The sequence below is a fragment of the Rhinatrema bivittatum genome, chromosome 2 (assembly GCF_901001135.1).
Source record: "Rhinatrema bivittatum chromosome 2, aRhiBiv1.1, whole genome shotgun sequence".
Lineage (NCBI taxonomy): Eukaryota > Metazoa > Chordata > Amphibia > Gymnophiona > Rhinatrematidae > Rhinatrema > Rhinatrema bivittatum.
In genome coordinates, this window is record NC_042616.1 from 425,509,153 (window position 1) to 425,535,251 (window position 26,099).

The 26,099-nt window shown below is 43.4% G+C and overlaps 1 protein-coding gene across 2 annotated transcripts in view; it reads left to right on the plus strand.

Moving 5' to 3' along the window:
• POLR3H (RNA polymerase III subunit H) overlaps positions 1-26,099 on the plus strand; it is a 155,291-nt gene that overhangs the window by 125,905 nt on the left and 3,287 nt on the right. The window contains exon 7 of one of the 2 annotated variants that reach the window (XM_029590257.1): positions 17,353-18,950. The exons of the other annotated variant lie outside the window; for it this stretch is intronic. Within the exon in view, the coding sequence (XP_029446117.1) occupies positions 17,353-17,373 (21 nt within the window). The 3' untranslated portion in view covers positions 17,374-18,950. Of the gene's footprint in view, positions 1-17,352; positions 18,951-26,099 lie in introns of those variants that run through there. 2 annotated transcript variants of the gene reach the window in all.

Here is a 26,099-nt window from a genome sequence, read left to right on the forward strand (position 1 = left end):
CTGAGTAATTCAGAAGCGTCATCACCGCATTCGAACACAGGGCACTGCCGCAGACAAACGCCGTAAAAAGATATGTCTGATAGGAATCACGCAACAAGCAAACTTTAAACTACCAACAAGGGACTGCATCTGATGCAGAGTGACTTTTTTAGCGCAAAGCGTATCGCAAATGAGAGATCTCAGCTGCTGCACTTTAGCCAATGGAATCTAACTCGATACCTAAGAACACCAAACAGGTAGAAGGTCCTTCAGTTTTATTCGTGGCAACAGGGATTCCAAAACAATTAGCGACAGCAAAAAAGGTATCCATAAGGCGTGAACAAGCATCAGAGTCTGCAGGACCAACGAAAAGAAAATCGTCCAAATAATGCACCACTCCATGCAAGCCCGCGGATTGCACAGTAACCCAATGCACAAAGGAACTAAACAACTGAAAATACGCACAGGAAACAGGGCAACCCATGGGCTTGCACTTGTCGAAGAAATATTGGTTTCTGAACTGAAAACCTAACAGGGAAACTGTCAGGATGGACCAGAAGGTGGATTTAATATCCACTTTGGCCATTAAGGCATTCAAACCTCAACAACGGACTAGCCGAACCGCCAAGTCGGAGGAGGAATAAATAGCGGACAGAGCAGAATTTGCGAGGAATGAAGTCATTAACAGATGACCCCTCAGGAAAGAAAAGATTATGAATCAGCCGCTACTTACCGAACTCCTTCTTTGGAACAACTGCCAGGGGAGAAATGATCATTTTAGGAAAAGGGGGTTCCATAAAAGGACCGGCCATCCTACCCAAGGAAATCTCCTCTACCAACTTCAGACATGCTATAGCCTCTAACCTGTTAACTGAAACAGAATTGGAACTAGAACCTTCAATTGTGCCGACGTACAGAATCCGAAAGCCATTGGCAAAACCATCGTATAAAGTCACAGCGGCCTGACGCTTAGGTTACACGTCTAACCAACAGGCCATTTTTTCAACTGAAGTAGGGGTAGGAGCCCTACCCCATTCTAAATTACTTGGGAGCGACAGGAGGACCAGAACTTGTTTTCCGGGGACATTTAGTGGCCCGTGATTGGCAGCATAGATGGAACAGAGGTGTCTGAATTTGCAATCGTGAAAGACATCCTGATCGGTTGAAGCGCCAACAGACTTCAGAAGCCCCGACTGCCGACTTACCTTGCCCAGTGCTGGCATCTTGTACATCAAATGGCCGGTTCTGCTGCAGAGAGGCTCTAGGTGCAGAATAACCTGGTTGGACCGAAGCGTGAAGGCCAGAAGGGTGAGCCTTGTTAGTCTTTGGCTTAAGCAAATGACTAACATCCTACAACAAATCAATTTATTACCAGCCATCCCATCTCTAAAACGTTCATCATAGTTGAGCCAAGCCCAACCTTCGTAATCTTTGAGCTCCTATGATGGTGTTCGCGAACGTCAACAATGCATCGTACTGTGATGGGTCATAATGACCCACCCTACTAGCCAGTGTAAGGAAGGACCGAATCCAATTAATAATGGTCCTAGGTATCTTGACCTCGGATCCAGAGGGAAAATCAGATTTGCTCTTCCATTTGCTAGAGCATTTTCCTCGTCTACCCTCCAACAAACGGAAGATGTCAATATATTTACGTTTCTTAATCTGCTTCCTATATTTGTGAGAGACCTCCTACCATAGTTCAGTAACAGCCACGAGTGCAGGGGCACCTCTTTCCGGTGCATGTGCAGCCTTACCTACAAATCTACCCTGGGACCCGGACGAGGATGAAGAAGATGAACTAACAGAGGAACTGGAATCAGATGAGCTAGCTTTCCTACCACTGCCCTGCTGTTTGAGTTTTATTACTGGTGCCACCTCCCTTGCCCTTGACCTTATCACCCACAAACACTGATTCCATCACACTACCGCCTATAGTGATGCTAACTGCACTAGTATCCACATTTCTAGACCTCTCTGCTCTACCTGGCCCAGAGGGGGGACAAGGAACCCAGATCCCCAGGAACCTTGCCCCGACCAAAGCTATCTACTGCTATCCAAAGAATGACAGGCTATTAGTAGGTAAAGACATCATATGCACAAGAAGAGTATTGGTAAGAAATCAAAGCGGACCCGCAGTTACAGACAAATGATCACGTGCTACAAACTCACCAGGGGCGTCAGTGCGATGTGAAGTAGGCTCAGCAGGAAGAGCAGGAGCAGCAGGGCCAAAGTTGACAGGACAGCCACCGAAGACCTGGATCATCAGATGTCACCCCAGTCCTGCTGATCACTGAAACATGCTGGTTTCTCCAGCTCTCACGGCTTGAAGGGCCAGGACGGTCATGGTTATTGATGTCTGGAACACTCCGCACATCAGGCTGAAAAACAAATTCAGGGGATCCTAGGGACCCAACCCCACGCTCCTCTTGGAATCCCACTGCTTGCATCTGGTCATTTCCGCTGTATCCAATAGAACCCGAGAAAGGAAAAGTAGAAACAGTACCACCCACCATGGGAGAAAAACCAGAGGATACCGATGAAAGCAGTGGATTAAAGGGCCCAATAGGAACGGAAGCAGGAGGGACAAGCAGTAGGGATGTGAATCGTTTATCTGATGGCCTGCGCCATTTTTAAAGATGGCGCTGGCCGTCCATTGTTCCTACCATTTGACAAGGACCGGCCAATGGCACGGATACCCTGTCACATGCTAAGGGCAAAGGGCCATCGGTGCCATTTTGTTTACTGGCAGCCAACGGCCTGAGAGCGGGAGAACGCTCCCGGGACCCCCACTGGACCACCAGGTACTTAAAAATATTTTTGGGGGGTTGGAGGGGTCCGGAAGGTGGGGGGGATACTAAAGAACTAATTTTAAAGGGTCGGGCTGTGTTTTTGGGTTATCGGTTCGGCACGGCCGATTAAAAAACAAAAAACGGACCGTGGGAAAAATAATTTCCCGATGGTCCACGGAACTGATTCCGGTTTTGATTCACATCTGCTTCCATACCAGCAGGATTAAGCAAACTAGACCCCATAAGCGCAGGGTTAGTAGAGGACTGAGCCCCTGCTACTAAAAATTCACCAGGGAAACTCTGAGGGAAGCCTGAATACAGGAGGGAGGCATAACCCAAGGCAGTTAGCACATTGGAGAGTACCTGCTGAGGCAAAACTGAAAGATGCCCGGAAAAGACCCCCACACCACTAGTCATATTGAAATCGCGGTTACACAACACGGAAGGTGGGGGGGGTGGGGAATGATTCCACCCACTACAGATGCAATGCCGCTTGTGCGTGGAAAGCCAATAGGTCTTTCCAAAGACTGTATAGCAGGCTCGGCAGAAATATTAAAGCTGGCTTGCGTGATCAGAGACCCGCGTTGTTCAGTCTGCACCTGCCTGTCTATCAAAGCGTTGACAGGTAAAAGGGACCCGAGGCACCTCAAGAAATTGTGACCCCTGACCTAGAGAAGCGGCCACCCCCAATGCCTCAGGAACTGCAGCCCCCTCTCCACTGCAAGGGGAAGATCCCCCAACTGAACTGCCAGAGGTGCAAGAAGAGGCGGAGGAATGAAGTGCTGCATGGGCAGACCTTGGAACCCCCGAACGTGCACAACCATGAGCAGGCATTTCAGGCCCAGCCCCGAAGGATCGCTGAAAATAAGGCAGGCCAGAGGAGGAGCCCAAGAAAAAATCGCACCGATCACGAACTGAACAACAGGGCCGAGCAGGGAAAAAAGGGGGTGGGGTATGAGAACACCCTCTTTTATATCCCTCCCGCGCCATCGGCATGAGATCCCTTGGTGCACTGGGGGTGACCAATCATGACCCGCGGGGGTCCAGTAAGGCGTCCCCAGTGCACTGATTCAAATTAAAATAAAAATAAGGTGCTTCTGCCCCCCACTTCCCCCGAACATCCCTCCTCCTCTGGCACTCGAAAACCGTGTTGCCCGAAGGGAGGAGCCAGCCTGGCGCTCGCATTATCGCGGGCCTCAGAGACTGGGCTCCTCCAGGCCTTCCAAAGAAACTGCATAATTGATTTGTTATTTTTTAATTGACAACCTGTCACAGAGTCAGATGAAAGAAGAGGCAACTCTTCCTTAATTCAGCCCCTTTCTTTCTGTTGTTACCCATCCCCCTTGCTTCTGACCTGACGGGAATAGGAGGAGAGGAGTGAAGTTGGAGTGGACAGCAAAAGCAGTCAGAATGTTTGATCTCTTAAATCCTTAACAAACCCAAGATGATTTTGATATAATTCCTGGATGGAGTGATGTCTCTATAGAAGAATTTTCATCTTTATACAAAGGTTCTGGAACCTGCACATGTGGCCAATCATATACCATTTACAAAGACCTGGATGTGTTTTGGAAGTCTGCAACTGCTGCTGTCCCACAGCTATCAGAGAGGGCATTAATTTCAGTTCATAGAAGCCTTGCTGTCTGGCACTACTGCTAAGTGTCAAACCTGTGTTAATTCGATCCCTTTTTGTGTCTCTTCCCATGTCCCCAAAATATGCACTGGTATCTTTCTGTGTAATTAACAGCATGACAGACTGCAATAGTGAGGGCATGTTCAGCATACAGATGCTCAGATACCCAGAAAGGCAGGGACTTTCTCAAGAAAATATTAAAAGGGATGATTGCACTATATTTCAGTTCAAAACAAAAGTGACATTTCACAGTTAAACGTTTGCAATATATGCCTTTATTTGATCATTGGTTGATTTTGTTTTTACTTGATACATTTGCATTTGTATATAAATATTTAAAAAGAATGTGAATGGTTTTCCGTTTAAAAAAAAAAAAAAGACTTACATAGCCAGGTGTGAATCTACATGCAAAATTATGCAAACTTGCTGAAGAATTTTGAAAAATCTGCTGCAGGAAATCAGGGGCTCTGCTTATTAGTAAGCAAGGGGCACGGTTATGTACATAATTTGCATCTGCAATCCATTGAATACTAAAATTAGGGCTGCCAGTATATTAGTTCTTTAGAATAAGTCACCTGTGTTCAGAAGAACAAGAATTCAAGCAGTAAGCATGTTGAAGCAACGATTTTTGAAAACATGATATCTGTTTTCAGCAGTTAGAAAGGCATGTCTAAGGGTTTATATTCTGATTACACCCAATTGATACAATATAAGTCTTGACAAAGAGAGAAATGTTATCTTACAATATGCTAATAGATCAAGAGCAATGATGGCAATTATTAAAAAAGCACAATAGCATATCCTAGCTATGCATAGGATATTTTTTGAAAAGCCACTTATTGCATATTTTTGTGGTGAAATGGGTCTACGAGTGATGATACAGTCGATTACCAGTATGGTTACAGGACATTGGTCCTGTCATAAACGTGATTTATATATGCGGACAATAGATGGAAGTATATTGATCCATTTTGTCAGAAAATATCAGGATTATACATAAAACAATAACAGATTGTAGTTCTGTTCATGTTTATGTGATTCAGTGTCCATGTCTTAAAATTTACATTGGTTATACAAGCGGACAATTAGAACTCATTTAATAGAACATCATAGTTTGCATACAGGCAAAATTCAAGCTCCAATTGTACAACATTGTATCCAAATCAAGATAGTTTGACACAATTGCCCTGGACAATTATTGAACAATTTTTTTTCTCAGCAAAGAATTAATCATGAAGGACTATTTAGTCTTTGAGAATAGTAGTGGATCTCCCCCTGGTCTCCCCCTCCCGATTTGGGAGACCAGGACCCAAACCAGTCGCTCCCAGATGCGTCAGGGCTTGCGGGGGATGACCCCAAAGTGGTGTGTTTTGTTTCACACTGAAGAACTAGCACCCCCTAATTCCCGCAGTGCTTGAGGAGTTAGATATTGAGGCCCCGCAAGAGAGCTCTATGCTAGGGACCGTGGATCTGATGATGTTGGGGCTTAGGGGCCCCACTGCAGCTTTCCCCTTTCATATGTCGTTCAGTGCCCTGCTCTTCAGGGAGTGGGACACTCCAGATGCCGGTTTGAAGGTGAGCAGATCCATGAAGAAGTTATACCCGCTTCCAGATGAGGCACTGGATCTTCTTAAGATAGCGAAGGTGGATGCGGCTGTGTCCACCGTCACTAAGAAGATGACTATCCCTGTCACTGGTTCCGAGGCACTCAAGGACCTTCAGGATAAGAAGCTAGAAGTTTACCTCAAAAAAGATTTTTTGAGGTCTCTGCTCTGGGGGCTCGGGCTGCTATGTGTAGCAGTTTTATGTTGTGGGCAGGCCTTCATTGGATGCAGAAGCTCCAGATGGATAAGGCCCTCTCAGAAGCTGAGTCCCTCCAGGCGGAGTGGCTGGAGGCCATGGGGCCTATACTGCAGATGCATTGTACGAACTGCTGTGGATCTCCTTAGAACCATGATGTCCGCTGTTTCTGCTCACAGACTCCTTTGGTTGAGGAATTGGGTGGCAGACATCTCCTCCAAATTGCAGTTGGGCTCTCTGCCTTTTAAGGGCAAGCTGCTGTTTGGTAAGGAGTTGGAGGAGATGATTAAATCCTTGGGGGAGAACAAAGTTCACAGGTTGCCTGAAGATAAGCCCAAGGCAAGGCCTTCCTTTACCTCTCGTCCTCTGTTTCAGGGAAATCATAGGTTTTGGGCATCTAGCTCATCGCGTTCTTCGTCCAGACGACCGTCTGGCAGGCAGCACTTTTGGGGTCAGCCCTTTCGAGGTCGCCGGTCCGGCAGAGAAGGTACCACCCAGGGCTTGGGCAAAGCAAAGTCTTTCCAATGAGGCGAGGCCAGTCCCCTCCTCGGTGTTGCTACCGTAATAGGGGGTCGGCTGGCTCTCTTTTACGAGGAGTAGACCAAGATTACATCAGACCAGTGGGTCTTGGATGTGATAAGTCAAGGTTACACTCTAGAGTTTGCTTGGCCTCTAAGGCAGTGGTTCTCAACCGGTGTGTTGCCAAGCACCGGCAGGTGTGTCGCGGCTCCCGGTGTTCCACTGCCCCGCTTGTGCTTCCTTTCTCCCCAGGGGCGGGGCTGAAGAATGGAGAGACGCTGCGCGCCACCGCTGGAGGCCAGGCCAGCAGAGCCGAAGAATGAAGAGATGCTGCGAGCCGACACCAGCGGGGCCAAAAGAGGAAGAGACGCACGCCGCCGGCGGCGGCTGAAGAGTGGAGAGATCTGCGTGCCGCTGCCGGTGGCTGAAGAGCGGAGAGACATGCGCGCCGCGGGAGGTCAGGCCAGAGGCGGCTAGAAGTGGAGGCCAGGCTTATTGGGCCAAACAATGAGAAGAGGTGCCATGTGAGCTTGTGTGCGTGTGGTAGAATGGGTGCCTGGATGCATGAGTGAGAGCTGTGTGCCTGTGGTAGAATGGGTGCCTGGGTGCATGAGTGAGAGCTTGAGTGTGTGTGTGTGTGTGTGTGTGTGTGTGGTAGAATGGGTACCTGGGTGCATGAGTGGGAACTTTGTGTGTGTGGTAGAATGGGTGCCTGGGTGCGTGTGTGTGTGTGGTAGAATGGGTGCCTGGGTGCGTGTGTGTGTGTGGTAGAATGGGTGCCTGGGTGCGTGAGTGAGAGCTTGTGTGTGTGGTAGAATGGGTGCCTGGGTGCGTGTGTGTGTGTGTGGTAGAATGGGTGCCTGGGTGCGTGTGTGTGTGTGTGGTAGAATGGGTGCCTGGGTGCGTGTGTGTGTGTGTGGTAGAATGGGTGCCTGGGTGTGTGTGTGTGTGGTAGAATGGGTGTCTGGGTGCATGAGTGAGAGCTTGTGTGTGTGGTAGAATGGGTGTCTGGGTGCATGAGTGAGAGCTTGTGTGTGTGGTAGAATGGGTGCCTGGGTGCATGAGTGAGAGGTTGTGTGTGTGTGGTAGAATGGGTGCATGAGTGAGAGCTTGGGTGTGTGTGTGTGTGTGTGGTAGAATGGGTGCATGAGTGAGAGCTTGTGTGTGTGGTAGAATGGGTGTCTGGGTGCATGAGTGAGAGCTTGTGTGTGTGGTAGAATGGGTGCCTGGGTGCATGAGTGAGAGGTTGTGTGTGTGTGGTAGAATGGGTGCATGAGTGAGAGCTTGGGTGTGTGTGTGTGTGTGTGGTAGAATGGGTGCATGAGTGAGAGCTTGTGTGTGTGTGTGTGTGGTAGAATGGGTGCATGAGTGAGAGCTTGTGTGGGTGTGGTAGAATGGGTGCCTGGGTGCATGAGTGAGAGCGTGTGTGTGTGTGGGGGGGGGAGCTTTGTGTGTGTGGTAGAATGGGTGCCTGGGTGTGTGTGTGTGTGTGGTAGAATGGGTGTCTGGGTGCGTGAGTGAGAGCTTGTGTGTGTGTGTGGTAGAATGGGTGCATGAGAGAGCTTGTGTGTGTGTGTGTGGTAGAATGCGTGCCTGGTTGCATGAGTGGCAGCTTTGTGTGTGCGTTGGAATGCGTGCATGAGTGGGAGCTTTGTGTGTGTGGTAGAATGGATGCCTGGGTGCATGAGTGGCAGCTTTGTGTGTGCGTTGGAATGCGTGCCTGGTTGCATGAGTGAAAGCTTGTGTGCCTGTGGTAGAATGGATGCCTGGGTGGTGAGTGGCAGCTTTGGTGTGTGTGGTACAATGAGTGCATGAGTGGCAGTGTGTGTGGTTGTAAGTGACAGAGCATGTGTGTGTGAGAGACAGAGACTGGTCAGGGAGGTGACTCTTGTGTGTGTGTGTGAGGAAGAGATCCTAGTTAGGGAAGTTACTAGTCTGTGTGAGACAGAGACTGGTTGTGGGCCCTAAGGAAGAGGACTGTGAGGACATAGTTTCAACAGCCACTGCTGCTTCTGATGAGTGCTATTGGTCTGCAAGAGAAAGGAGTAGGAGAGTTGCTGGAGAGGGTAAGTAAAAGGCAGCTTTTTAAGTTTATTTTTCTTGATTGACTGCCATTTTAATTATTGGTTATTATGTGATGTCATAATGCATTATGTCATAATGCCTCTGTATCGCTCCATGGTGAGACCACACCTTGAATACTGTATGCAATTCTGGTCGCCGCATCTCAAAAAAGATATAATTGCGATGGAGAAGGTACAGAGAAGGGCTACAAAATAAGGGGAATGGAACAGCTCCCCTATGAGGAAAGACTAAAGAGGTTAGGACTTTTCAGCTTGGAGAAGAGACAGCTGAGGGGGGATATGATAGAGATGTATAAAATCATGAGAGGTCTAGAACGGGTAGATGTGAATCGGTTATTTACTCTTTCGGATAGTAGAAAGACTAGGGGGCAATCCATGAAGTTAGCATGAAGACATTTAAAACTAATCAGAGAAAGTTCTTTTTTACTCAACGCACAATTAAACTCTGGAATTTGTTGCCAGAGGATGTGGTTAGTGCAGATAGTATAGATGTGTTTAAAAAAGGATTGGAGAAGTCCATTACCTGGCACTATTAAGTTCACTTACAGAATAGCCACTGCCATTAGCAATAGTAACATGGAATAGACTTAGTTTTTGGGTACTTGCCAGGTTCTTATGGCCTGGATTGGCCACTGTTGGAAACAGGATGCTGGGCTTGATGGACCCTTGGTCTGACCCAGTATGGCATTTTCTTATGTTCTTATGTGATGGCTGCTGTTTTGAAATATTTTGATATTTAGACAATTTCTATCCATTGTTTATGAGTTTTTAATTGTTGGATGTTATTCTGTTCATCAGCTGTTTTGTAACATTTATTAGTATAGTTTTACAATTATTTCTCAGTGGGTATCTATCTATAGCAGTTTGGGTTGCTCTGTTTTCCTAATAGGAGGTGTATTAATGTTTAGGGCCTGGTTAAATATTTGTAGTGGTAAATTACTGTCTTTTCATAAGGAGGGGTATTGTGTTTGCCAGTAAAGAGTTTGTTTTGCTTTTACTGAGATGTCATCAGATCCAGAATATCTTTTTTTGTATTGTGAGCTGTACGAGTAATGCCCTATTTCTGCTCTGCACCCATTTTTGGGGGTCAACGTGGTTCCTGAGGATGCAGAATGTATATTTACATTTTGTCCCGTGACGGTCACATGTTCAGTGTGTCACGCACTTGAGAACCATCTGTCAGGTGTGTCCCGGCCGAAAAAAGGTTGAGAACCACTGCTCTAAAGAATCGTTTTCTCGTCTCGCCATGCTCTTACCGGCAAAAATTGTTAGCTGTACAGGCCACAGTCGGTCGCCTCTGAGAACTGGGGGCCATAGTGCCAGTACCCCCAGCAGAGCAAAGGATAGGCAGGTACTCTATCTACTTTGTGGCACCGAAGAAGGAAGGTATTTTCTGGCCTCCTCGATTTTGAAGAAGGTGAGCAGAGCTCTTCGGGTGCCGTGCTTCCGCATGGAGACATTGCAGTGGTTCACAGGGGAAAGTTCCTCACATCCCTGGAGTTGACGGAAGCTTACCTGCATATCTGAATTCTTCCCGACCATCAAAGATTCCTCAGTTTCATGATTCTGGGGGAACACTTCCAGTTTTGCGTCCTGCCTTTCAGCTTAGCAACAGCGCCCAGGACCTTTACCAAGGTAACGGTGGTGGTGGCAGCTGCCCTTCGGAAGAACGGAGTTCTGGTGCACCCTTATTTGGACGACTGGTTGATTTGGGGGAAATCCAAGTCCCTCTGTCGAGGCAGTGGATCGAGTCCTGTGCTTCTTGCGATCCCTGGGGTGGATAGTCAATTTGGCCAAGAGTCATTTAGTTCCCTCCCAGACCTTGGAGTTCCTGGGGGCTCTCTTCAACACAAGGTCAGGCAAGGTGTTTCTCACCGAGGAGTGGATCCACAAGATGAAGGCTCAAGTTTGCTCACTGTTGACCATGCGCATTCCCAGAGTCTGGGATTATCTGCAGGTTCTTGGATCGATGGCTTCAACCCTGGACTTAGTCCCGTGGGCCTTTGCTCATATGAGGCCTCTTCAGTCAGCTTTGCTATCCTGTTGGTACCCAATCTCCGAGCAGTTTCAGCTACTGCTTCTGCTTACAGAATCTGCGTGGTCCAGTCTCACCCGGTGACTCACCCCGGACAGGCTTTGTAGAGGGGTAGACCTAGAGGTTCCCTCTTGGGTAGTAGTGACCACGGATGCCGTCTTTCCGGTTGGGGTACAGTCTGCCAATGCAGATCAGTCCAGGGCCAATGGAGTCCTCGTGGTCAATCAGTCGGTTGGAGACCAGAGCCGTGCTTACATAAATCACCAGGGAGGCACCAAGAGCAGAGCAGTAGCCCTGGAATCCTGGGAATTGATCAATTGGGCAGAACTTCATCTGGAAAGGATAGTGGCCTCTCATATTGCAGGCTCAGACAACGTTCAGGTGGACTTCCTGAATCTGCACTGTCTGGATCGCAGAGAGTAGCTGCTGATGGAGGATGCCTTTTGCCTTATATGCAGCAGGTGGGGCCACCCCTGCATGGATCTGATGGCGACCTTTCACAATGCCAAGGCACCAAAGTTCTTCAGTCGGCATTGGGAGATGGGCGCAGAAGGGGGTGGACGCTCTGGTCCTCCCTTGGCCGTTCTGCTGTACATGTTTCCACCATGGCCGCTAGTCGGCAAGGTGTTGCGCAGAGTAGAGGTTCACTGAGGGGACATAATCCTCGTAGCACCAGAATGGCCAAGGCGGCCGTGGTTTGTGGACCTGGTAAACCTAGCGGTGGATGGTCCATTGAGGTTTCCTCTCCAGTCTGATCTCCTCCAACAAGGTCCCGTGTGGTTGGAAGGGGAAGATCGCTTTTGTCTAGCGGCATGGCTTTTGAGAGGGAACACTTAACGAATATGGATTATTCAGATGCAGTGGTTGCTACCCTTTTGCAGTCCAGAAAGACCTCTACCTCCCTGGTGTATGTCAGGGTTTGGGGTATTTTTGAGTCTTGATGCGTGGAACGCAAGATGGTCCACACTCGTGCCTCCGTGGGTGATGTCTTGGCCTTTTTGCAGGCTGGTCTGGCCAAAGGATTATCCTTTAATTCCCTGAGAGTTCAGGTGGTGGTTCTGGGTTGTTTTCGGGGTAAGATACACTGAGTTCGCTTGGCGGCGCACCCCGACATCATGCGCTACCTGCGGAGAGTTAAACATCTGTGTCCACCCGTCCGGAATCCCTGTCCTTCCTGGAGTCTCATTCTGGTTTTGCAGGCCATATGTATGTCACCGTTTGAGCCTTTTGAAATGTGCGATGCTGAAAGATCTTACTTTGAAAGTGATTTTCCTGGTGGCTATCTCATCAGCTCATCATGTGTCGGAACTTCAGGCCTTATCTTGCAGAGAACCCTTCTTGAGAATTTCTGATTCCTGTAGTACCACGGATCAGTCCAGACAGCTGGGTTTTGCCTCCCCTCCAGCAGATGGAGATAGAGAAGTTTTTGACTGAAACTGCCAGTTAAGTTGAGGTACCAGTCTGCTAGTATTGAACTGTACCCAAGTCAGATTAATAGCAAAAAACAACCACACTAAATATATACATTTTCTCCCCAAATGAGCAGAGGGAAGAAGAAATCTTGTGAAACCAGAATTTGAATATATTTTTTTGCATGTTGGGTTGTAATATTCATTGTCCTAGTTCTGTTCTGCATTGATTGCAAATCTTCTTATGATTATTGATGTTTTATTGTAGTTATATTATCTGTGATTTTGGAAAGAGGATTCATAAAAGAATATATTGATATTTGTTTTTATTAAATGATTGGATCTTATGATTGGATCTTATGGAGAAGGTTTTCATGGGTAATGATTCAGATGGACTGAATCAAATCACGGTGAACCTAGAAGATGTGGTAGGCCTGATTGACAAACTGAAGAGTAGTAAATCACCTGGACCGGATGGTATACACCCCAGAGTTCTGAAGGAACTAAAAAATGAAATTTCAGACCTATTAGTAAAAATTTGTAACTTATCATTAAATCATCCATTGTACCTGAAGACTGGAGGATAGCAAATGTAACCCCAATATTTAAAAAGGGCTCCAGGGGCGATCCGGGAAACTACAGACCGGTTAGCCTGACTTCAGTGCCAGGAAAAATAGTGGAAAGTGTTCTAAACATCAAAATCACAGAACATATAGAAAGACATGGTTTAATGGAACAAAGTCAGCATGGCTTTACCCAGGGCAAGTCTTGCCTCACAAATCTGCTTCACTTTTTTGAAGGAGTTAATAAACATGTGGATAAAGGTGAACCGGTAGATATAGTATACTTGGATTTTCAGAAGGCGTTTGACAAAGTTCCTCATGAGAGGCTTCTAGGAAAAGTAAAAAGTCATGGGATAGGTGGCGATGTCCTTTTGTGGATTGCAAACTGGCTAAAAGACAGGAAACAGAGAGTAGGATTAAATGGGCAATTTTCTCAGTGGAAGGGAGTGGACAGTGGAGTGTCTCAGGGATCTGTATTGGGACCCTTACTGTTCAATATATTTATAAATGATCTGGAAAGAAATACGACGAGTGAGATAATCAAATTTGCAGATGACACAAAATTGTGCAGAGTAGTTAAATCACAAGCAGATTGTGATAAATTGCAGGAAGACCTTGTGAGACTGGAAAATTGGGCATCCAAATGGCAGATGAAATTAATGTGGATAAGTGCAAGGTGATGCATATAGGGAAAAATAACCCATGCTATAATTACACGATGTTGGGTTCCATATTAGGTGCTACAACCCAAGAAAGAGATCTAGGTGTCATAGTGGATAACACATTGAAATCGTCGGTTCAGTGTGCTGCGGCAGTCAAAAAAGCAAACAGAATGTTGGGAATTATTAGAAAAGGAATGATGAATAAAACGGAAAATGTCATAATGCCTCTGTATCGCTCCATGGTGAGACCGCACCTTGAATACTGTGTACAATTCTGGTCGCCGCATCTCAAAAAAGATATAATTGCGATGGAGAAGGTACAGAGAAGGGCTTCAAAATAAGGGGAATGGAACAGCTCCCCTATGAGGAAAGACTAAAGAGGTTAGGACTTTTCAGCTTGGAGAAGAGACAGCTGAGGGGGGATATGATAGAGATGTATAAAATCATGAGAGGTCTAGAACGGGTAGATGTGAATCGGTTATTTACTCTTTCGGATAGTAGAAAGACTAGGGGGCAATCCATGAAGTTAGCATGAGGACATTTAAAACTAATCAGAGAAAGTTCTTTTTTACTCAACGCACAATTAAACTCTGGAATTTGTTGCCAGAGAATGTGGTTCGTGCAGTTAGTATAGCTGTGTTTAAAAAAGGATTGGATAAGTTCTTGGAGGAGAAGTCCATTACCTGCTATTAAGTTCACTTAGAGAATAGCCACTGCCATTAGCAATGGTTACATGGAATAGACTTAGTTTTTGGGTACTTGCCAGGTTCTTATGGCCTGGATTGGCCACTGTTGGAAACAGGATGCTGGGCTTGATGGACCCTTGGTCTGACCCAGTAAGGCATTTTCTTATGTTCTGTTAAGATCATAAGATATGCCATACTGGGTCAGATCAAGGATCCATCAAGCCCAGTATCCTGTTTCCAACAGTGGTCAATCCGAGTCACAAGTATCTGGGAAGTACCCAAACATTAGATAGATCACAAGCTACTACTATTGCTTATTAATTACCATCATAGCAGTTAATGGATTTATCTTCTAGGAACTTATCCAAACCTTTTTTAAACCCAGTTACACTAACTGCTGTAACCACATCCTCTGGCAATGAATTCCAGAGCTTAACAATGTGCTGTGTGAAAAAGAATTTTCTTCGATTTGTTTTAAATGATCTACTTTCTAACTTCATGGAGTGCCCCCCGCTCCTTCTACTATCTGAGAGAGTAAATAACTGATTTACATTAACTTGTTCAAGTCCTTTCATGATTTTGGAGACTTCTATCATATTCCCCCTCAGTCGTCTCTTCTCCAAACTGAACAGCCTTAACTTCTTTAGCCTTTCCTCATGCCCCTTTTCATTTTGATCGCCCTTCTCTGTACTTTCTCCAGTGCAGTTATATCCTTTTTGAGATGCAGTGACCAGAACTACACACAGTATTCAAGGTGTGGTCTCACTATGGAGCGATACAGAGGCATTATGACATCCTCCATTTTATTTTCCATTCCCTTCCTAATAATTCCTAACATTCTTTTTGCTTTTTTGATCGCCACAGCACACTGGGCTGACAATTTCAATGTAATATCCACTATAACACCTAGATCTCTTTCCTAGGTGGTAACTCCTAAGATAGAACCTAACATTATGTAACTACAGCATGGGTTATTTTTCCCTATATGCATCACTTTGCAATTGTCCACGTTAAATTTCATCTGCCATTGGAAGCCCAATCTTTCAGTTTCTCAAGATCCTCCTGCAGTTCATCACAATCCACTTGAGATTTAACTACTCTGCATAATTTTGTGTCATCTGCAAATTTGATCACCTCACTCATTGTACCCCTTTCCAGATCATTTATAAATATATTTATAAATATATTAAAAGGCACTGGTCGAAGTACAGATCCTTGAGGCACTCCACTGTTTAACTTTTTCCACTGTGAAAACTGACCATTTAATCCTACTCTCTGTTTCCTGTCTTTTAACCAATTTGCAATCCACAAAAGGACATTGCCTCCTATCCCATGACTTTTTAGTTTTCTTAGAAGCTTCTCATTTGAGTCTTTGTCAAATGCCTTCTGAAAATCCAAATACACCACATCTACCAGTTCACCTTTGTCCACGTGTTTATTCACTCCTTCCAAAAAATGTAGGAGATTTTTAAGGCAAGACTTCCCTTGGGTAATCCATGCTGGCTTTGTCCCATCAAACCATGTCTATCTAAATGTTTTGTTTTTTAATTCTTTTAACAGTTTCCATGATTTTTCCCAGCACTGAAGTCAGGCTCACCGGTGTATAGTTTCCCGGATCACCCCTGGATCCCTTTTTAAATATCTGGTTTACATTGGCCATCTTCCAATCTTCAGGTACATTGGATGATTTTAATGATAGGTTACAAATTTTTAGTAATAGTTCTGAAATTTCATTTTTTAGTTCTTTCAGAACCCTTGGGTGTATACCATCTGGTCCAGGTGATTTACTACTCTTCAGTTTGTCAATCAGGTACATCGTGATTTGGTTTAATTGATCTGAAACATTACCCATGAATATGTTCTCTGGAACTGGTATCTCTACAATATCCTCTTCAGTAAACACTTAAACAAAGAAATAGTTTAATCTTTCCACGATGGCCTTATCTTCTCTAAGTGCCCCTTTAATCCCTTGATCATCCAGTGGTCCTACTGTCTCCCTCGCAGGCTTTCTGCTTCAGATATATTTTAAAATTTTATTTTGAGTTTTTGCTTCTAGGGCCAACTTCTTTTAGAATGTTCTTTTAGTCTGTTTATCAATGTCTTGCATTTAACTTGCCAATGCTTATGCTTTATCCTATTTTCTTCCTATGGATCCTTCTTCCACTTTTTGAATGAAGATCTTTTGGCTAAAATAGCCTCTTTCACTTCTCCTTTAACCATGCCAGTAATCTTTGTTTACTTTTTGCACAATGTTGTTGTGTTCTTATAAACTGCAATAAATATAAAATACCTTATTAATCTATATTCATTTTTAATGTTGGTAAGTGCTTGAAATAGAATTAAAATACTTTAAAGCGTCACTCATACTCATGATGTGTGACAGTTGTTGCAGACTACTCAGAAATCCATTGTAGGGTGCATGTTAAGGCATTATTTATCAATAAGAGTACAACTAGTAGGGCCTAGACCTGTATGCCTACTGCCCTCCCATTTTAACCTTGGGCTGCTCAAAAATTCAGTTCTGGCTCCGCCATTGGCTTAGGTAAATAAAACACTCTGGAAATAGGTGGCAAAGCCACTGCTTGAACTTTTTTGATATTTTCTTTAGATAACTTTTAAATATATCTTTAGGAGGAATAATAGAGACATGGAAATCCAAGATATCCATGGGGTAGGGGGCAATCTCCAAACATGGTCTCTTGGCAGGTAGAGAAACTCCGGAGTCGAGAGTGCTTCAAAATGTTCAATAAAACGTTCATTAACGGAAACCACTCCTATCTTCCCATATCACTTCCGGCTTACATTGCGGTTCCATAATTATCATGTATTAAAGCTTCTGAAATATTTTTATATATTCTAGTAATTCTCTTTCATTTTTTTCAACAGAATGCTCACAAAACTCAATTCATTTCTTAAATTTGTCTGCCACCTTGTGCTGAAAATCTAATTTTGCCACAATGAAAGCCTAATAAGTGGGGAAAGTGGAACATTAAATGGAGACTCCTAAGAAAGGTGTAATTTGTTAATTTGATGTACAAGGATCAGTATTTTCTTAGTGTTCTAATAAGGATGTTATAGAATTAGATGCCATTTTACTTCTAATGGCCAATACAGATCCAGATGAAGCACTATGTTTAACCAAACTTTTTGTGGATTATCAAAATGCAAAACCATATTCTTACTTTTGCAGTCAACCTTCAGCCAGATGTAATCAGCCATAGGAGAAGAGGGCATCCGGTGGAGCGCCTCTTGAACCACAAGGACCTGGTGCAACAAATCATCAGCCAACAGCAACACCCAATCCTCTTCCACTTTCCTTTGGAGGTGTATTCTCCTGGGCCACCATAAGACCAAAGATACTCTCTCTACTGCTAGCATACCTAGCTACCACGAGCATGGCCAAGAGATCCTCCTCTGTCATGAGGGGGGCCCTGCTGAGATATCAAGTCCAAGACTACAGCTGAAAGGCCACTGGAAGCCATTTTACATTAAACAGAATATTGCTGTGCCATCTTAGAGGACTGCTGAATATCAGGGTGAACCACAGGGGAGCTTAGTTGAAAAGCTGAGAGAACCTGGGTCAGAGGATTCTATCCCCCCAATGACCCCCTTCTTAATAAAGAAGGGCACAATAGACCTCTTGCATTAGTCGATAAGCAATGGAGAAACCTCCTTTGTCTTAGATTGTAAGTACAAAAAAAATTGAGGTCGTCAGGGAGCTCATACAGGATTATTCAAATAGCAGCCATCTTAGGTCATCAGACCACACAGCTTTTTAAATACACAAATAATCATAATTACTTAGCCTGATGTTGATGTAAGTCCTTAACATTTCAAAGGAGGTCAGGAGCAAAAGTATCAAAACTAACCATGTGCTGATTAATTACAGTAAATTTTATGAGAAACCAAATTTTTCATCACACTTCAGGAATAAAACCAAATATCTTTTAAATCCCCATGCTAGAACCATCTTCCAATTAATCCTTCTTAAAATCCCTAGGTATAATTTTCTAAACCAAGGAGAAAAGCTGATCAGGATCCCAAAAATGGAATAAATAATCTTTAAACTTATTCCTACAGTTAGGGCCAGATGGCCTAAATGTTTTTTCACACTTTGTGCCTATCGGGGAAAGAAAAGACTTAGTACTTCTGGGACTCGGATGAATATCTCAACAAGAATTATCACCCATCTCTCTTATATAAAACGAGATATATCTGGACCTAATCTAGTTTTCAAGCCTAGATAAGTCACACCAGTTTCTGTAACAAAATTTTCAAAACTCAATACCTATGTCTCAAGGGCAAAAGAAAAGCTGTTCTGTTTCCACAATATAATATATTTCTTTATTACATTGCCATCCTGTGTCATCTTGAGATATTGCTTAGCTTAGAGTCTCTGCAGGGTATAAAGCTCCTTTTCCTGATTGGTTATTGTTGGTTGCTGTTTGAATTTTCTGAATTTCCTATTGGATCTGTTCCTCTTTCTCTCTCTCGCTCATCTTCCTGTTGGTCCCTTGACTCAAAGCATCTTGGGCTGTTGCCTGCCTGGAGGATTTTTCAGTTGGGAAAAAGCTCTTAGCTCATCCTCATCCCTGCCTCAAGCTCCGCAGAAGCTTTTCTTTTCACCATTCATATTCCACATAGCTCCAGTTGTTTCCTTCAGACTACTGGGCTTCCAGACAAAACGTATCACAGCTGCGACAGTCTCTCCTCTCTGTGCAGCTGTCATGATGCCTTCTCATTCTGTGAGTGTTAAATTGTTTATCATTCTAATAAATATTGTTTAGTATTCAAGAACTGAGTTTTCTCTAGTATCTGAAGCTGACTGAAGATTTAACTGACTGTCAAGCTAGGATTAAGTGCTGAGGGCAGTACAGAGGCTGAGTAGATTTCTCTAGAAGTTTCCAAATTGCCCTCTTCCCCATTTATATCTATAGTACTACTAGACATACCTAGTAAGCATAATTTCCAGAGGTCCTGCTTATTTGTCTACACTGCAGTCAGCTTTCAAAGGGAAACAATATGCTTTAAAAATTAGCAAGTGCAAAGTACGAACGCTAAAACTGCCTCCCTAAATTTGTACCTACTATTATGAGAGCAGCCGAGAGGGGGTAAAATAGCGCAAGTCTGTATGAAAATGTCAAGTATGCATGCTATTTTACTCCTCCAACCTAAACAAACCCTCCAGGAAAGATCATTTTTACCTGGCTAAAAATACACACCCACATGTACTTATATCTGGGAAGAGCAGGACAGTTTCTGTCTAAGTCATTTTAGCCAGGTAAATGGCAGTGTAAAACTGGAGAACTTTTTTTCTTGTTGTAAAGACATAACTAGTATGAAATATCTTTTGCTATTGGGCTGGTATGAAATATACGTCAGACTTTACAAACTTTCCATCATATATCTTTTTAAAGCATTCAGTCTTGCAGAAAATTGTCATCTTTGGAAAATATACTCTTAAGTTTCAGGGCATTTTCTACATTTTCAAACTTTTTCCTCAGTAAAGTATTCTCTTTAGCCATCATCACATCCATCACGTGCAACCGTTCAGCCTGCTGTTCCATATCTTATTTTATTTTCTGTCTTTGGCAAAGATAAACCTTGAGAAAGCTTTAGTTTCCAGTTTGAAAGCTGACATTTTCCTTGAAACCAAGTTAAGAGAAAAGAGCCTGTTTTAAGGGGGAAAAATCTCCAGAGGGATATCCGTGTTAGTCTGGTGTAGCAAAAATGACAGGAGTTGGGAGGCACTTTATAGACTAATTTATTAAAGGATGAGCTTTCGAGGACAGCGTCACTTCATGCATCTGATGAAATGGACTGTGACCTCGAAAGCTCATGCTTTAATAAATTAGGAAGACAAAGAGAGAATTTGAAAAGAAGCTTGCCATGGAAGCAAAAACTCATAATAAAAACGTGTTCAGGTACATTTGGTTAAAAAGACTGTGAGGGAGTCAGTTGGACCATTAGATGATCAAGAGGTAAAAGGGTACTTAGGGATAACAAAGCCATAGCAGAGAGACTAAATGAATTCTTTGTTTCAGTATTCACTGAGGAAAATGTAAGAGATATGCCCATGCCAGAAATTATATTCAAAGGTGATGATTCAGAGGAACTGAATTGAATCTTATTGAACCTGGAAGATGTACTAGGGCAAATTGACAAACTAAAGAGTAGTAAATCCCCTGGACCAGATGGTATACATCCCAGAGTACTGAAAGAACTGAGAAATGAAATTGCAGACCTGTTATTGGAAATTTGTAAACTATCAGTAACATCATCTAGAGTGGCTGAAGACTGGACTGCTGCCTCTGTAACACCAATTTTTAAAAAGTGAGTCTGACATCTGTGCCTGGCAAAATGGTAGAAACTATTATAAAGAACAAAATTGCTGATAGACTTAGTTTAATGGGCCAATGCAAACATGGATTTAGCCAAAGGAAGTCTTACCTCACAAAATTGCTATGTTTTTTGAGGGCATAAATAAACATGTGGATAAAGGAGAGCCAGTTGATATAGTGTGTCTGGATTTCCAGAAAGCATTTGACAAAGTCCTTCATGAGAGACTTCTTAGGAAATTAAAATGTCATGGGATAGGGGGAAGTGGCCTGTTATGGATTGCAAACTAGTTAAAAGATAGAAAACAGAGTAGGGCTAAATGGTAAATTTTCCCAATGGAAAAAGGTGAATAGTTGAGTACTCCAGGGATCTGATCTGGGACCACTGCTTTTTAATATATTTACAAATGACCAGAAAATGGGAACAACAAGGGAGATAATCAAATTATTCAAAGTTGTTAAATCCCAAGAGGATTGTGAGAAATTGTAAGAGGACCCTGCAAAATTGGGAGACTGGGCATGCAAATGGTTAATGAAGTTTAATGTGGACAAGTTCAAAGTGATGCATTTAGGGAAGAGTAACCCAAATTATAGTTACACAATGCAAGGTTCCACATTAAGAGTCACCAGTCAGGAAAAGGATCTAGGTGTCATGGTTGAAAATATTTTGAAACTGTTTGCTGGGTGTGGTGCAGCATCTGCGAAAGCAAATAGAATGTGAAGTTTTATTAGGAAAGGAATGGAGAATAAAACAGAGAATAACATAATGCCTTAGTATTGCTCCATGGTGTGACCTCATCTTGAGTATTGTGTGCAGTTCTGGGCGCCACATCTCAAGAAAGATATAGAAATGGTACAGAGAAAGGCGACCAAAATGATAAAGGGGATGGAACAGCTCCCCTATGAGGAAAAGCTAAAGAGGTTAGGGCTGTTCAGCTTGGAGAAAAGACGGCTGAGGGGAGATATGATCAGAGGTCTATAAAATAACTTCACAATAATAAAAAAATTAAAAAAAAAGGCAAGAGGAATTAGTAAACAATCAGTTTACTCTTTTGAAAAGTACAAAGGCCAGGGGACAAACAATGATGTTACTAAGTAATACATTTAAAACCAATAAGAGAAAATATTTTTTTACTCAATGTATAATTAAGCTCTGGAATTTGTTGCCAGCGAATGTGGTGAAAGCTATTAGTGCAGCTGCTTTTAAAAAAGGTTTGGACAAGTTCCTGGAGGAAATGTCCATTAACCATTATTAAGGTAGAGTGTTAGATTCCAAGCTGCTTATCCCAAGAATAAGCAGTGGATTTCTATCTACCCCTTGGGATCCTGCCAGGTACTTGTGACCTGGCTTGGCCATTGTTGGAAACAGGATCCTGGGCTTGATGGACCTTTGGTCTAACCTATTATGGCAAGTCTTGTGTTCTTATGTAGTTTGTAAGGTGACACCCAACTCCTGTCATTTTTGTTTTAAAGGGGGGGGCATTTAAAACATCATGGGTACTTTGTACCCACCAACCTGCCACCAAATTTTCAAAGGCAAACAAAAACGGGATAAGACCGTTTGCCTTGGAAAGGAAATTCTTTATTAATGTCAATTAAGTCCAAATTAAAAGAGAGAATGCCAGACTCTGGCTGAGTTTCACCTGATCGGCTTCCTCAGGGGCTTAAGTTTCCTGATAAAATGTTAAAGGTGTATACTCTTTTCGAGCAGCAGTATTTCTTGGTGCCCTTGTATGGAAGGCTAAGGAACTGCGATATTCTAAAGAAATTGCTAAAAGAGAAAAGTGCTCAATGAGACAATCTTGTTTGCCACTTGTAGTCAATACTGCCATAGTGATATGCATATGAACATTTATACACCTTTAACATTTGATCAGGAAAACTAAGCCCCTGATGCAGCCGATCAGGTGAAACTTGGCCAGAGTCGGGCATTCTTTCTTTTAATTTGGACTTAATTGATATTAATAAAGAATTTCCTTTCCAAGGCGAATGGTCTTGTCCCATTTTTGTTTGCCTGAGGCTACGCTTGACCGTCTTCCGTTCTGTTTTATTGGACCAGCAAATTTTCAAAGACAAGCTTCTCGCAGCATTTCCCTTTCAAAATTCAAGGCCAGACGGCACCACAGGTACTTCAGTACCTACAAATTTTCCATCTGCTTTTTAGCATGTGCAAAGTCCTCACCATAAGTCTGGCATGGAGATTTCAAAATGGCATCCATGTACGATAACGTTTTACAATCGCAAGAATTTGTTCATCCAGATACTGGACAGGTTTTAAACTGAAATATTTTACCAGTTGTTCCACTGCTTTTTGTTATCTCTGTAGTTCTTAGTCCTTGCTCGATGCTGGCAAATCTAAGAGAGAATTCAGAACTTGGATGTCTGAACATAGCTGCTTAAAATTGAGGAACCTGAGTGCACCCCTTGTACAGCATTCTTTGCAACAGTTACACGGTTTTTGTATTTTTAAATGTTTATTTCTAGATCCTGTGAACAAATTCATGAGAGGTGGTGACTGAAAGAGCTACCTGTCAAAAATGGAACAGCGCTGCATCTTCCGTTTACAAACTATACAACTGGTGGCACTAAATGCATATGTGGACTAGAATTTGTTGTTGTGGAAAGGTTTTTATTTTATTTTAAGTGTATTCATTTGATTCAACCATAGTACAATTAGCTTGATGTATTAAAAAAACAAACAAACACAGTTGAACAGAAAAAAACTGGGATAAACTTTTTTTTTTTACATATTTCACAACGCATTGCCATAGCAGAGCAAACATAACAAGATAATTATGCACACACACCCTGTACTGAGCCATTGATCTAGCAGCAACCAAGTATTTAGAATTTTTATAATTAGTTATACTGTAGAGGTGTAATCTCATAAAAGACTTCCCAGGCTATTTGAAACTCCCTATTTCAAGGTCTGCATACCAGTTTAGCATCTAACATGAAATTTCCAATCTAACATTTGAACAAACCACAGTTTAGTTGGAGGCACTTCTTCACTCTGCCAATATTTCAATATACCCAATCTAGCAACTCAGAGCAATCTGAATAAATTACAGAAAGCCTTGGGGTAAATCACCTGCCCAGACTGTGAAATCCAATAACCAACATTCCCCATTGCATGGAGGTGTGAGAGCTGCAGCCCTTCCTATAGCCGTCATCACTGACTCCCAACAGCCATGTAATCTAGCACATAACAGGAAAGAAGGAATACTTGTTCCCTTGATCTCGTGACATTTCAGACTTTCCTCAGACTCCCTTAACCCCATTTAAAAACCTGTGGTAACATCAAAATAACTGCTCTGTAAAATCCTAAATAGCATTTCTCTAAACTGTGAAGCAAGAGAGCTGGAGTTCAAAGACTTACAATTTGCTCAGTGTTGTCAATGAAATTTCAGTACCCAATTCCATAGATCAGGGGTTTCCAACCTTTCAGGGAACACAGACCCCCTTTTCAACTTCAAAACGTTTCATGGACCCCCACGCACCTGACTTTTTTTTTTGTACATCATGATAAAAGAAATAATGATATGCACTCCAGAACCATTCACAATATATAAACCTTTGATCTAAAGTATGTAGAGAGGGCAATTTCCAAAGCTATTTAAAAATTGACCTCATAATTGAAATTTGAGACCATTCCACCTTCCAATCCAGCTGCAATGGGGAAAAAGAAGCGAGTTAAAAAAAAAAAAAAGTTCCAAATTGGCAACTTGGAATGACCTGGCAGAAAATCAGCACCAGTAACTGCAATCCTGCAATCAAATATTCAATGGGAAACTGCTGGCAGAGATTCCTTTTGAAACCTCAGGCTGGCAGGGGAAAGCCAGGACTTCTGTGCCTGTGCGCTTTTTATCTGCTTTGAAGCAGGTGCAAAGTGCATGTGTGAAAGTAAGCAGGAGGATTTGAACATTAAATCCCTGCATGGCCTGTCCCTCCCCTCCCCCATCAGGAAAGGTCTGCCTGCTGCTCCCAGTGCTGGCACTGCTGCCCTCGGGGGCGGGGAGCAGCAGTTTTACCCGGGTAAACAGGTCTTGTACCCACATAAACCGTTCTTAAACTTCTCTCTGAAAACTGAGCCCCCTTTTAAGCTTACTTTTCTTTCATACTTTGTAAGAATCATAAAAGAAAATAATAAACACATACAGAAAATGATAGTCACAAAATAATTTAGATTTTAGAAAAAAGCAAAATAGGCGGCTTCTCAAAGGGAAGAAGGGCCCATGTCTGTCTCTGTCTCCCTAAATAACTTTTGGGTTTAATGTCCTATCCAAACCTGGTTTTTGTTTCATCCTCTCTCCTCCTTGATCCTTGGCAGTCATCTTCCCCTTCCTCCTTCCTGGGACCATGGTGGCACTCTGCCCCTCCCCCTCTGCCCAGCTTGATTCCTGAGGTTCTCTTCTTCTCTCCCCGATAGGCTGCCCTCCACTCTCACTCCCCTGAAGCAGGTCAGTCATTGATTCCTATCCCCCTCCCTATCCTCCGTTTCTTCATTCCTGCTCCTCACTGTCCTCCCCAGTTCCATTTCCTCCTTTCTTCCTTTGAGTCATTCTACTCACTTTTTTGGTGCAGCTCTCCTCTCTCTCAGGCCAGTAACAGAGTGTGTGGCAGTGCTGGGAAATGTTTGTCACTGCTGTGATAACCCAGCTTTCTTTGGTGTGCAGCACGGGCTGTAAAGATTCTGAGAGCCACAATTGACCCCACTCTTCCCCATATCCTCATGAAGTGCAGCAGTGGAGTTTATGCTTCTCGAGAGCTGCAATCAGTCCATCTCTTCCACCTTCCGCTAAACATGCAGCAGTGCGATGAGAGGCTTTTAATAGGTGCAAACTGCCCCATTTTGTCCCTCCTCCTCCTGGTCTGCTACAATGTGGGGTGAAGTTTTCTGGGCAATAATAGGCCTCGTTATCACTCCCCTGGCCTGTGGCAGCAGCTCAATTAATCACAGATAGCAGCAGCCCACTCCTTTTCTCCCTAGCTAAACTTTCTGGCACCTCTTCTGGAGGACCCCTTGGGATGATCTTGTGGATCCCAGGCTGGGAACCACTGCCACAGGCCATTTAGAAGCTAAAATAGATAATATTTTGGAATTAGAGTTCTCAAGTTTCATTTTGTACAAGCGGCAAGTTTATTAATCCAAGTACCAGTCCCAAATTAAGTTATCAGAATCGAAAATAGAAGTATGGAGACATTTCACTTCCAATACATAATGTCTAATGTGTAAGTAAGCATAAAAATGTTGGTTAGGGATATGGAAATCCTGTTTCAATTGTTCAAACAAAAATAATGTTTCGGATAAGACACAGAAAGATTAGAAAGTCTCGTAATTCCCTGATGCATATGAAAAACTCTATCTTGCATTCCAGGAGCAAAACCTGGATTTCCCACCAATGGTAAAAAAGTTGAATATTGCCAGAGGATCCCTGTGAAAAATATTTTCATCAATGAAGTACTATTTTTGCTTTTGGAGTGGCTAATTTTTTTTAAATCAGCAGCATTCTTTGATTGGCCATTTGATTTTTTAAAATCTGATTGGTTGAGATCATCTATTGAAGTTGCATTCAGAAAAAGCGGAGGATGTATCACT